General features: G+C 39.7%; 1 protein-coding gene across 1 annotated transcript in view; it reads left to right on the top strand.

The window, feature by feature from the left end:
• Positions 1 to 14,241, top strand: part of CUNH1orf87 (chromosome unknown C1orf87 homolog) — a gene marked incomplete at its 5' end in the record, with an annotated part of 50,255 nt that overhangs the window by 9,276 nt on the left and 26,738 nt on the right. The window contains 2 exons of the mRNA XM_029557812.1: positions 1,004 to 1,106; positions 8,932 to 9,029. Coding sequence (XP_029413672.1) covers positions 1,004 to 1,106; positions 8,932 to 9,029 — 201 coding nt within the window. The remainder of the gene's footprint in view (positions 1 to 1,003; positions 1,107 to 8,931; positions 9,030 to 14,241) is intronic.

Consider the following 14,241-nt stretch of genomic DNA (forward strand, 5'->3'; position numbering starts at 1 on the left):
GCAGACAATATCTGAGAGTTTCCACTGAGACCAGTACATGAGAGTTAGAATTTAGAAGATTAGGAAATGTTGGAACTTATAGGAGAAAAGGTTCTGTCACATTGTATCATCCCTTTCATTGCAAGTATAAAGGAGTTAAAATTGAGGCAGGCAGAGTATTTTCTGATATTGTCTGAGGAAGCAAAGACACAACACAGTAAAAATGGGTTCTTATTCTCATATGAAGGCTTTCTCTAGGCCTGCATTTATACAGTAATTGTGCAAAGCAAGGCTTATGTCAATCCTGAGTGTTAATGTGCCTATGTGCATGTGTACTACACATGCAAGCATGTTTCAGTAGAAAGAGAATACCTCAGGGCACTCGGTGTCTCATGACATGCCTTTCCCATGTTCGTGAGAAGATTAATAGGATTAGATTAACAAGCATCAGTTCTTTGTTAGATTAGGAGTTGTGTAAGACTGTTGGTAAACGCTGAATGTTTTCATAAACAACTTGAAAATTAAAATACATTTATTTAATCTCTGTATATCTCAGATTTTAATATGGAAAATCTAGGTTCCAAATAGCTACCTCCTATGTCTATTATGAAGATTAAATGAAATAAATATGTGAAAATATTATCTGGTAGACAAATCCTAAATAAACGGTATCCATGTTATCCTCCTTTCCTTTTCTACACACACACACACACACACACACACACACACACCACATCAGTTTTCTGAGGATCTAGTTTAAAGCATCTTAAGGTAGGAGGGTCTGTCCTGTGTTCACATGATAACCACATTATGTACTGGCTATCAGACAGTCCTTAAATTTTCTTGCCTAAAGCTGGCCTTGAAAGCTTAACTTTGTGGTTCTGATCCAAGGAAATAGGCTACATTTTCCTTAAAGCTGGTCTGTCCTTCATGAGCCATCTGGCATCTCTTAAAACATCTGGAACTCATTCAAAGTAGTAATATAGTTCTGAAAGGCTTGTAAAATATAATTCGTTTTCCCCAGAATGTGCAGCAAATTGAGGCCCAAGGGACATTTGACACAGGAAGCCACAGGACACAGTCTCACCCCAAGTTCCTTGCTCTTAGAGAAGTTTGGGAAAAGCCAGGTGAGAGCTAGAGGCACTGATACTTTGGAGCGGTGGTTCTTAACCTCACTGGAGTACAGGACAGAAAATCATGGACATTCTTGGGTCAATTATGACAGCTCTCACTCTCCTTCCAGGGAAATAAACAAAAAACAAAAGTAAGGTGACTAAAAACACAGAACCACCGATTTAAATTCGTCACAGACTATCTGCGGCTTCCAAAAAATCCAAACACCGTCTGAAATAATCTACAGGTCTTGTCACCCAAATCGGTGAATTTTTTACCAGTCACAAAGAATAGTACAGAAACAAGTCCATTATCTGTCATCTTCATACACAGACTCCCTTGTCCTGTCTTGCCCATGTTCAGTGCAATGATGGTTTGACAGGACTGTTGATGCAATGTCCATCTAGAAGCATCTTTATTAATTACCATGCTTTCTCAGTTACTTTTCTTGTTGCTGTGACAAAATACCCTGGCAAAAGCAGTTTAAGGAAGGAAGGATTTATTTTGGCTCATGGAAGTTGCAGTCTATCATGTCGGAGAAGTCAAAGCAGCCACACCTGAGGTAGCTGATCACATTGCCTCCAGGTCAAGAAGCAGAGCATGATGGATGCTTGTGCTCAGCTGACCTCTACCTCTTTTTGATGCAGTTCAGGATCCCAGCTCAGGGAATAGTGTTACCCACCGTAGGTAGGTCTTCCCACCTCAGTTAGCCTAATTCAGAAAACCTCTCACTGGTATGCCAGAGACCCATCTCCTAGGGGATTATAGATCTTATCAAATTGAATATCGAAGACTACGCATCACATCTTCTCATTACCTGAGCCAGGCATACATTCAACAGGGCTATAGAACCTCAGTTCCTAAGCATGTAGCCTCAATTTAACACTTTTGGACATCTTCCAAATTCTTCTCCCTTTCAACAATTTTTTTTAACCTAGTGAAGTCAGACTCTCCAACTTCCTCTGGAATTTGGCTGGCACCTTTTTATCATATTTAATTGCTTATATATCTCTGCTACAAAACAGTCCAAAGAGTTCTACTAATTTTGAATCATTCCCTACCTTTAATGCAATACCCACGATTATAATCAGTATTGTATATTTAATATAGAGTTATGTTTGATATATTAATTTCTCAATATGTTCTGGGCACTGTGGTGGGCATTAAGAACAACAGGTGTTATTATTTCAATCCCCTTGTCCCCCAGAAGCTCAAGGAAAAGGCAATGCCATCACCATTCTGTGAAAAGCGAGGATAGCCATGGATTTGAACATACACCTAGACATCAATGTAGATTTGCTTGAAAGTCGTCAAGGTGATTGAGTAAATACTGCACCCTAGTTAGCAGACACGTTTGACAAAGAGAGAGACAAGGGTGGTGGAGAGAGGAGAAAATGACAAGACAGGTGGTCTGCGTCAAAAGGTCAGTATAAACCCAGTCCAGAATGACGGCTGAGGGAAAGCAAGGCCAGTTCCAGGAATGGCTGCAATACAAGTCAGCTCTAGAATGAAAGTGTGAGCTTGGCTATGAAGGGTCTTTCTAAGGACTATGAATTTTATCCTGAACGGCCATAATAATCACTGAATCATATTAAATCAGCAAACAATAGTATCCTATTCGTATTTTTAAAAAGAGAATTCTAATAGAATTCGGAGAACTATTTTGAAGCAAACAAAGCTTGCTTATAGGAGACTATTTCAATAATTCAGCAAGAGGTGATAATAGCTTTTTTAAATGTTTTATTATTTTTATGTGTGTCGGTGTTTGCCTGTATGTATCTAAGTGCACCCATGTCATGCAATGCTTGTACAGGTCAGAAGAGCATGTGGGATTCCCCTGGAACTGGAGTTACAGATGACGGTTGTTAACTACCATGTGGGCGTGGGAATCGAACCTCAGTCCTCTGCAAGAGCTGATCAGTGCTCTTAACCACCGAGCCATCTCTCCAGCCCCAAGATGGTATTTAAACTGAAGCACTAACTGGAGGGATGGAGACATTAGGAAAAAGAAAGCCAGTTTGGGTCTAATTGAATGTAGTCTCTGAACTAGGAGGAATGAAAAATAGCTCCCAACATTTCTAATTCACCAGCTCAGCTTCTTGGATGGTAATACCATTCTCGGAGATAAGAAAGTAAACAGGGGTAACTTGAAGTGGAGGAAGGGTTGATGAACTGAGTTTTGAACACACTGATTTGCATAGTCAGACTAAAATACCATAACGATTTGGCACTCCTCAGTATGAGGTAGAACTCATGGGAGCAGTTCAGACAACTGCAGAGTATGAGGCAAAGTGAGACAAGAATTCTGTAAAGAGCAGATAGATCAGAGAAACAGTCTAAAAGGTCTAAAAGTCATCAGAGGAGACATGAGATTAGTCAAGAAACCCAACGGACGAGAGTCTGGAGAAGCATAACAAGACCATCCAGGCCCATGCTACACACAGTCCATCTGTCATTAGGACAGACAGCTTTGTTAAATCGAAACCCACAGAAGTTCTAGTAACTTGGTTAAAATAGTTAAGTAGCGTGATCATATAAAATACAATACATTGGCAAAATAAGAATCTGTAACAGTGTGCCTAATTCAAGAGACATTTTAAGGCAATGAATAGTCATCTGTCACATTCTGAATAACATAGATATTTTATTTTTATCTGATTGAAAACATTTCCTTATTAAATAGAAGAAGTTAAACATTTTCTTACTAAGGGTCATTATTATGAATATTCATGCCGTGAAAGATTTTAATGATAATCCCAAGTAACACTGCATTAATAAGCTTTTCTGGTGGATGTTTCCATTGCTCCTCAACAACTGTCAGTTAGTTTTCAGCAACTGTCAATCAGTCTGGGTCTAGGTACCATGATGTACTCTTTCTAATCTGCTATTTATTTTAGCCACAGCAAAAATCAACATTGCCAAAGTGATATATTTTGAGAATAACCTTTTAATATGAGTGCTCAGAAATCTATCGATATGTTTGAATCATGAAGATAATTCAGTTCTTACTTAATGGAATAAAATGGCAGAATGCATGCAATTTCTACATATGTTTTTCTTGCCCCTACCCCACACACTCTATTCTTGGTGAGTTCAAATCATTCCCTCATTTCCTCATTCATCCTTTACTTTTGATCCTTTATGTTTCAAGACTACGCTAAGCAAAGGTTATAGGAAAATGAATGAAATGCCATCCCAGCCCAGGGAAAGACACTGCCTTGTGAGGAAGCTCAGGAAATGATAGAAATAAAACAATAGGAAAGTAAGTAATGGCATTATGTCAAATACTTGACTCTCTAAGCAGCACCAGACTTTTTCACACATAATTCACATCTCCTTTTCCTCTACCTGAAATTTCCCCCCAATTCCTTATGCTTCTGGTGAACTCTGTTCATTTTTCTATTTTGGGACAGGGTTACCCTGTAGCCCCAGCTGGCCTGGAACTCACTGTATAGACCAGGTTGGCTACAATCTCACAGAGATCCACTTGCCTCTGCCTCCTGAATACTGAGATTAAAGGAGTGTGCCACCATACACGGCTTCTGTTGTTAATGTTCCCTTGTCTCAGAGTAATCTTTTACTTTCCTCTTCAAGTTTTCCTGACTTTATTCTTTGATAACTATTAACAGGCATGTTTAAAACCCCATAAACAAAAGCAAACATGTTTTTTGTCACAGTTTGCTTGCTGGCTTGCTATGTGCAGTGCTGAGGATAAACCCAGGGCTTTGCCCAGGCTAGACAAATGCTCTACACTGAATTATGTCCTTAGGCCTTGTCACTGTTTTAAAGTGAATGTCCTATTAAACTGGAGAGATGGCTCAGCGGTTAAGACCACTGGCTGCTCTTGCAGAAGACCTGAGTTTGAATCCCAGCACCCACACGGCAGCTGACAACCATATGTAACTACAGTTCCAGGGGAGACAACACCCTCTTCCGACCTCTGTGTGCATTGCACGACGTAAGTACACTTACATACATGCAGACAGTGTACTCATCCACAAAAAATAAAAAGAATACGGAAAAATTTTAAATGTGTGTTCTACTATTGTTTTGATATGCTGATACCAACAGATCAGGAGACAAATGAGTTGAGAAGGATTTGTTTCCCTTGGTTCCTAAGAGGGACACCACACCAAACAGAGCTTCTAAGGGAAGCACCCCCTGAGTCAGGATGAAAGGGGAAAGGCAGAGAAGAGCCTTTACTGTGGTTTTCTGTAGAAGGAATAAGCTAAGAAGGATAAGCAAGCTTGGGATGGAATGGCCTGGTCAACTTCATTGGACTCTGGCCTATTGGACACTGCCCCTAGTTTCCAGTCTCCTTGTCCAAAGGAGAGAGGTCAGAGGAGTACAGCTGTGAAGGCCCTCATAATGGGCTTTGGATGATGTGATCACTCACATTCAACTGAGATTTTTTTACTCTCTCTGATAATTACCTAACTAAGAAGGGCAAGAGTCCTAGAACCAATAAGGCTTCAGTGGGCCAAAGCATCAGAATTAAAAGACATAAAATACAGATACTATATTGAAATTCTTTTCAAAGTAATACAACTAGGTACTAATCACTTAGTTTGGACTATTTATGTCATAGAAAGCTTTTGGAAACTGTGAAGAAAATACTGAGAGAAGCAGCTAAAAGGCGATCCAAAGATTTATTTTGACAGAGTTTGGGGGCTTCAGTGCAAGCTGATACGCAATCCTTCTGACATATAATTTTGGGGGGAGGACACCATATCCAAACCACCATAATCTATTAGCTACCACTTAATCCAAACTAATATGATACTTTTTCTTCCTCCTTTGCTTCTTCTCCTTCCTCCATGCCTCCCTCCCTCTCTCCCTTCTCTCTGACTCTGCTCCTTCCCTTTTGTCTCTCCCTGCTTCCTGTTCTCCCCGTGTCTCCTTTTATAACTTTCTACTCTTTTTTCTTCTTTCCATCTCAGAAAATATTATTGACATGCCTACTGAGAGCCATGTACCATTCCAGGTGCTTCTCATGTCATCTTCACAGAATCATGGGAAGTAGGATGAACTAGTCCCCTTTCATAAATTGAACACAGAAAGGTTAAGTAACTGCCCATGTCACAGACAGTAGATCTGCTGTTCAAAGTAAAGTTTGCGTATGAAGTCTTTCTACTCATTATCATAAAACATACAGCATAGACTATCACATTCCCAGAAAGGGGTATATTTGAATCTCAGTATCATCTGAGAATTAAACTTCTGTGTCAGATAGATCCATAACAAATTGAGTACTTGGGAAACTACAATGACATTTCATTCACTCAATTAACAAATACTTATTGAGAACATGATTTTTATTATATGTTCCATAATTATGTAGCTCCATGACATTAAAGAAATACCCAATCTAAGTCTTGGTCATCTGTCTATCACCTACCTATCTATCTCTCTATCTATCTATATCTATCTATCTATCTATCTCTCTATCTATCTATCATCTATCTCTTTCTCTCTCAATACACATTCACACACACACACACACACACACACACACACACACACATTAGTGAATGTGATGGTTACTATTGTCAACTTGAGAGATTCTATAATCATCTGGTAAATGGGTCTCTGAGCATGTCCATGGGGGATTATCTTGATTGTATTAATTGATGCAGGAACACTCACCTTAGCTGTAGGCCAGACTGTTCTCTGGGTCGGGTCTCCTAGGCTGTAGGATGGAGAAAATGAGCTGAGCACTAGTATACCTTCACTGTCTGCTGCTTCTTGACTTTGGATGCAAAGGGATCAGCTACTTTGTGCTCCTGCTGCTCTGACTCCCCACCATGATAGACTGGGCCTCAAAGTGTGAGCCAGAATAACCGTTTCTCCTTCTAATTGCATTTGTCAGGGTATTTTCTCACTACTGCAGGAAAAGAAACTAGAAAGTAACGTTAACTGTGAGTGTAACACACTTGTTTTTTTTTTAAATGTATTAGTTCTTTGGGAATTACAAACAGTATATTTTGACCATATTTCCACACTTCCCCAACAACTCCCAGATTGTTCTCCAACTCCATAGCCACCCAACTTCAAGTCCATTTTTTTCCCATTGAGTCCGATTTGTGTTGCCAAATACTCTTGAATGTGGATCCCTCCCTGGAGTGTGGTTGATCTACCTGGTGTCACACCCATACTCTTAAATAAAACTGACTTTTCTTCTCCCAGCAATTATCACATGCTAATAGTTCTTAGCTAGGGGTTGGGCGTTATGCCCGCCTCTCTCCTCCATGCTGGGATTTTGTCTTTCTTAAACGTCACTGGGTCTTGTGCATGCTGTCACAATTACTGTGAGTTCATATATGCAATTGTGCTTCTCTCTGGAAAAATTTTATTATAGTCATAGACCACATCGAGCTTTTATAATCTTTCTACTCCTTCTTCCTGTGAAGATCCCTGATCCTTGAGAAAAGAGTTGTGATATAGATGTCCCATTTAGGACTCAGAACTTCACACTCTCATATTCTCTGCACATTGACCAGTTGTAGGTCTTTGTGCTAATTGCCCTCTCCCACAAGAAGCTTCTCTGATGAGGGTTAAGACATGCACTAATCAATAGGTATAGCAATATGTCATTGGCAACCATATTAATATAATTTCTATTTAGTAAAATATTAGTAGATTCTCCCCTATGGTCTGTGGCCTATGTAGCCACGGGATCTTGATCCTGATAACAGTGCCAGGTATAGGGTACATCTTGTAGAGTGGATCTCAAATCCCAGTCACAGATTACATGGTCACTCCTATAACTTTCATGCCACCATTGCACTGGTGAGCATATCTTGCCAAGGCAGCTGTTTTTACAACTCACAGGATTCAAGATGGGTCAGGCTGATGATTACTTTTCCCTCCTAGAAGCTTGCATAGCACCTTCCAGTACTATGAATGCTAACCAGTAGGGGGAGGCTCTGAAGTCAACACCACCTTGAGTTCTCCTTGTTTGCTCTATGACACATATGTATTGTCTTCAGCAATCAGGTCTTACTGTCAATACAGTTGTGAACCTTTTGAGCTACAATAATGACGGGGCTGGCACGATATGCCCACTGGTTCAATAGGGTCAAGAATGTTAAGGATGTGACCAATTTTTGGCCTTAATGTCTGTAGTATTGTCATATTCAGAAATATCTTTCATTTGCCTATAAGTGCCAATGTATTTTTTACTTTTTCCTCTATCAGATTCAGGGTATCTGATCTTATGTTAACATTCTTGATCCATTTGGAGCTGAATTTTATGCAGGCTAAGATATAGATCTATTTTTTCATTCTTTACATGTAGCTATCCAGTCTGACTAGCACCTTTTGTTGAAGATGCTGCCTTTTTTGGCCCCTTTGTCAATGGCTGAAATTGAGTGTACTCAGGTTTTACATTGCAAATAATCCATAGGCTTTGGCCACCCATACCATGGATGACAAAATGTAAAATCAGCAACTAAAAGCCTAGTGGTTTCTGAATAATAAATGATACCCAAGCATCAACTAAATATAAATTTGTTATTGATAAGCATTAATCTGAAGAGTCTTGCTCTAAATGATATTCCAGTGGTAGAGTACATTCCTAGGTATTAATTCTTTGTCACAATCCTATAGGCTATGCCAGGCATGGTGGCAACATGCTTTTAATCCCAGCAGTAGGGAGGGAGAAGCAGGTAGACCTTTGTGAGACAAAGGCCAGCCTGGTCTACAAAGTGAGTTCCAGGCCAGCTTACTCTACAGAGAGACACTGTCTCAAAAGAAAACATCATATAGGCTATAATTACAATAAGGAAATTAAAACATCAATGTCATCTTATAAAGCTTCAAATTCTTTCTTATTTCTAGGTCGGAGCTATATGTGGGAAGCACGGATTATATCTAACCTTGAGCCTGCTGGAAACACTGCTTAACCACCAAGATTTAGGTTACCAAGGTGAAATTAAGTAAGTTGAATTTTGATGTTTGTGTCCCCCTTCATCTCCCAAATAATAATAATAATATGGTAAAGTCCTAACTCCCCATGTAATGATTCTAGGGCTGAGGCTTTGACCACCCATACCATGGGTGACAAAATGTAAAATCAGCAGGTAACTAAATTAAAAGTCATGAGAGCTGAACTCCATGATGGAGTTTGTACCTTAAAAGAAGAAAAGACACTATGACTTCCTCTCTCTACCACAGAAAGATACAGCAAGAAGGCAGTGGCCATCTACAAGCCAAACTAAATCTGTCTGCCATCCCAGAACTCTGAGGAAAAATTTGCCTAATGTTAAAGACTGTTGCCAGCGTGTGCCACGTGTGAAACTAAAGCACTTTTATCCCCTTTGTCTTCTTTAGGAATCCAAACACAGAAATCTGTCTTTAGAATATAAGTTGCATGTGTGAACTAATCAATTTCAACTGTTCACCAGTTAAGTTAAAGAATGTTTGCTTTATTAACGGCTGTCTTCTGACTCCCACCTATGAATAGGCATACACACACAAAATAAATATAATTTTTAAAAATTTAAAAAGATCAAAAGGTCTTTGTGGTCATAGGAAGGAAACATCTTTTTTTTTTTTTTTTGAGACAGGGTCTCCCTGTAGCCCCAGCTGGCCTGGATTCCCTATGGAGACCAGCCTGGCCTTGAACTCACAGAGATCTGCCTGCCTCTGACCTGTGAGTGCTAGGATTAAAGGCGTGTGTCACCACACCTGGCAGGAAACATCTTTTAGATGTTGCAAACCACCAAGGAATATTTCTGCGAATCCTTAAGAAATGGATAACAAGACAAATCAGATGAGAAAAATGCTTTCAGAGACTATCAAGCATCATCAAGCCATGACTCTTGAGAAAAGAAACCAATGAGATTGGCTTGGCTTATTGCACAGAAAAGGAGAAATCAAACAGGGCCCGGAGTCCTCCCTGAGACAAGGAGATGGAGTTCAAGGTCAGGATGACCAGGAAGGATACAACACACCCTAGTGAGAAGACAGGGCATACATCCACAGGAACTTCTCCCTGGGGAGTTTAAAAAGTGGTCTGTAAGGCTTCATATGAGTATTGGTTTGTGTTGCATTTAGGAAGCTATCCACAGCAAGGGACGGAAACACTAAAAGGAAGTGATAGAAAATGTTTCAGGGCTCACATAGTTTGGGGAATAGTTCATAATTTTAGCAGCCCGTAAAAAAACACATCCTAACATATGTGGTACTTAGAAGAGTTTTTCATTATATTAGGGCCAAATTACCCTAGACAAACTCCACAAATTCTAAAATCCTCCCAAAATAATAATTAAAAAACTTATAAATCATCAAACTATTTCCCAACACCTTAGCCACGTCCAAGAACAAAGTTCCCTTGTTTAGAAAGGAACAACATCGAAATTGCTCTTACTGTCTTTGTGCTTGCTCCCTTGTTCATCATTGCTTAACCACCTCCTTGCCATCCTCTAGCAACCATTCAGAGTTCTAATCCCCACCACTTATTCCTTCTTCCCCTGAACCTGCTTTCTTTTTGTTTTATCTCATCTTTTTTCACATTTTCATAAATATATATTTCACATTGAACACTACCCTGTATCCCCTCCACTTCTAATAAATTAAACAATTTGCAGATTTAGCATGCCTCTTGTCATGCCGTGTCTCTCTGACAGACAGTAAACTATAGAAATATTGGGCAAGCAGGATCTTTAACTAATAGACAGTAGACTACAGTGCAGCAGGCAAGCAGGGTCTTTATCTAATTCAGTGCTGCATCTCAAACATTGTAATTATTAGGATGATAAATATTTATGTACTTGAAGTGAATTAGTGAAGGAATAATTCCAAAATATTTTCAGTCCCTAGCTCATGTCAAACTGGAGTAGCCTTCCCATCCCATCAAAATTGGCTCTATTTGTTAAACACTTTTAATAGCACCTAACCCCACAACTACTTGTAATCATGTATTTATCTGTGTGGTTTGTTAATTAGTGCCATGCAAGGATCCCTCTACTGGCAAGGGGCACAACTGCTTTTCTCATGCTAAATGGTTGTAGCATATAACCCACTATGTGGCACATTGGAGGTACACAGCTTATTTGATGAGCTCATTGATTCATTCATTTAACAAGTATTTGCTAAGAGCTACTATATACCAACCAGTACTCTAGACACTGGGAAGACAAACGTAAGAAAAAAAAAAGTCCTTTCCCCCATGAAGGGTATACTCTAGAAGGGGAGAAAAAGCAAAGTTAGAATATATGGTGTTCTTCTCTTTATGAAGACCAGCTCTTCCTTATCCAGCAGAAATCAGCTGCCAATAATCCTTCAAGGAAGATTGGGTCCTGTTGCCCATTTCCACAGTCCTCTGCTGGCTTTTTGTGTGTTTGAGATTGCATGGAAAGGCTGATCTTCTTAAGGGGAGGGACTCTAGAAGGGGACTAGAACTCAGTGGATGAATTGTACTGAGGGACGTCTAGGGACACTAACTTGTCATGATAGGCCTTTCACACAAATGACAGAATGCAGAATTCCAGAGGGGGGAGGAGGTGCTGTGGGAGGTTGCCAATGGGGAAGGGAATATAAAGATGACTAAGATGGTCTGTATGAAATACATGAAAATTCAAAAACATTCCATGAAAGGAATTTATGGTGTATCACAGGTCATAAGAACAGCATAGAAAAGTGAGGTGGATAAAGGCTATGGAAACAACAGTGAGTAAGTAAATAGGTCAGCAGTTCACATCTAGCACATGACATTCCACTGAGCCAGCTTTGAACATGAGGACTTTCTTCCAGGTGATTAAGATCAGGAAAGTGAGATAGAGGCCTAGTAGAAACCAAAAGAATATTCCAAAAGTGACTCTAGTCTAACAGAAGTAAAATCAAGTCCCAGACCTCACATTCTTCCTAGGACACAGTAGAGACTCCACTGATCCTTGCTGATTAGAAATTGGGCCCCAGAGCTAACGTTGTAGGATCAAAGACATGAGACATGGGAGAGAATTTAGGCAGGGTCTTCAATTTTCCACCTTCTTTGTCAGATCAGAGAATCACTATCTTTGACCTTAGAATAGTCTAGGGCACCAAAACCATTAGAATCAAAGAAGAACTGCGTTTATAGGAGATAAACCTGTTTCATCTTTAAACAGTCATTGGCTAAAGCTTCTTCTGCTGAATGAAACCCATTCCGTTAAGGGCTTTGTATGCAAACCTATATCCTTAAGAGATTAAAGATGTAATTTAGACACACATTTTAGGAGCTGAATGCACGAATCATTATCTTGGTACATATTGTCCATTAATCTGCTGTTCAATTGGAAACCCATTTGGAATGTGGCTGCCTGCTAATTAGCAGGATTCTAGTGCTGAGCTACTTCCTGATTAAATGTCCTTTAGAATCAATAAAACATCAGGAGGGATTATGGTGATGTGGGATTAGCCCCATCTAACCAAATAAAATGAGTTTTGTTCCCTTCTTAAACTGGCATGTTGCAAGAGCTGACAAGAGGAACAATTTTGTTGGCTCTGTAACAAAGTATATTTTTATATGTAATATTTTTAACAGTGAGATTTTGTTTTCTGCCATGTTCTTACCAATTAACAGAGGCATTAGTGAATGACTGCCAGGCAGGATAAGGCAATTGTGAGAAAGACTTGATTATGATTTCTAATCTCTACTCTGAATCACTCTATGTAAAATGAGTTCAGGTTGTGTTGGATGGAAATTATTATCCTTGTTTTTGGCGAGGGACCTGGAACTCAGAATTCACATTTAATGTTTCTGTGTGACTTTGTAATAAATGGTAATTAAGGATGTACAGAGAGAACAGGAGGCAAACTAATACTCTAAAACTGTATTGGCAAAGTTCAATCTTAAACTGGTTTAAAACACATGCACACAAGCCAAATTGTGTTGGGGGAGGGTGATAAATAATGACACCACTATAGAAGCTTCCTGAATAGAGTGGAGCAATTGACATAGCCACAAGCAGGACTTACCATACTCATCTGGCCCATTATTGAGACAGCAATTAGATTGAAAAGGACTGATTTTGCTGATGCCAGGCACAACTGAGAATTTTAGGAGATTAAAGAAACATGAGGTGTCTGATTATTACTTTTCAAAGGGAAGAGAAAAAACTGTTATGCAAACAGATATTGAGATGTGCTGAGGTATGCCCATTGGCTCAGCGTTAGAAATCAGACCTGGCTTTCCTCTTCCACATTCTAATAATGTTGATGTCCATATAAATAAACTTATCATTCATTGCAAACATTCATAGTACTTAAAATATTCCATGCAAATTTCCTGTGGCTTTCTTATATATTAACTTTTAATCCTTGTGGAAGCCCCATTTTTCAAATCAGAAAACAGAGAGAAAGCAGAAGCTACATGTAATTGATAAATGGATTAGTAATAGGGCTGAGTCAAATACAGCCCCCACTTCAGTCTGAGCCCTTTGTCACCATACCGTAGCAATTTTCCTATGTGTCCTACAGTACTGAGATGCATAGGTGTGGCCCCAGGCCAGGAGCTATGGACCAACAGTCCAAGTACCAGAGTTCATCCTTGGGTTTGGTTCTGGACACAGTTTAGAATGTGAGGAGTCTGTCTGGGATACTTTCCCTTTGCTGATGCCTCAGTCTTAGATCACCAGTCCAGAGTCTGTGAACTTTATCGTGCAGCCTGCCTTAATCTATTTGTGCTTCTGTAACAAAACACCATAGAATAGATGGCTTATGAGCTACAGATACGACTTTCTCACACTTCAGGAAATCAGAAATCCCGTTTTCTCACTGTGACCTCACATGAGAGAAAGGATGAAGGGTCTCTTGAGCCTCTTTCATAAGGAAACAACCCATTAATGAGAGCTGTATCCTTAGGACCTAACCACTTTTTAAAGGCCCTCCCTCCCATTACATTGTGGGTAAAGATTTCATTATACAAATCCACGGAAACACAAATATTCAAGCTATAGCACACCCCTAAAAACTCCTGTAGCTCTTAAAGGTTAGTGGCTCCTAGGCTCCCTGCTTTCTGGCTGTCTTCTCCATCAGGCCTATATTGTACTCCTCAGTGAGAGCCAATAATTACAGGATGCTGAAGTGAATGACTACAGCATCCAACTTCTCAAATCACTGAGTGTCATTTCTGACCTGTCAGTCTAGACAGATCTGGCTTCTCTGTGC

Source organism: Nannospalax galili, unplaced genomic scaffold (genome assembly GCF_000622305.1).
Source record: "Nannospalax galili isolate Female #2095 unplaced genomic scaffold, S.galili_v1.0 scaffold1088, whole genome shotgun sequence".
In the NCBI taxonomy this organism is placed as follows: domain Eukaryota; kingdom Metazoa; phylum Chordata; class Mammalia; order Rodentia; family Spalacidae; genus Nannospalax; species Nannospalax galili.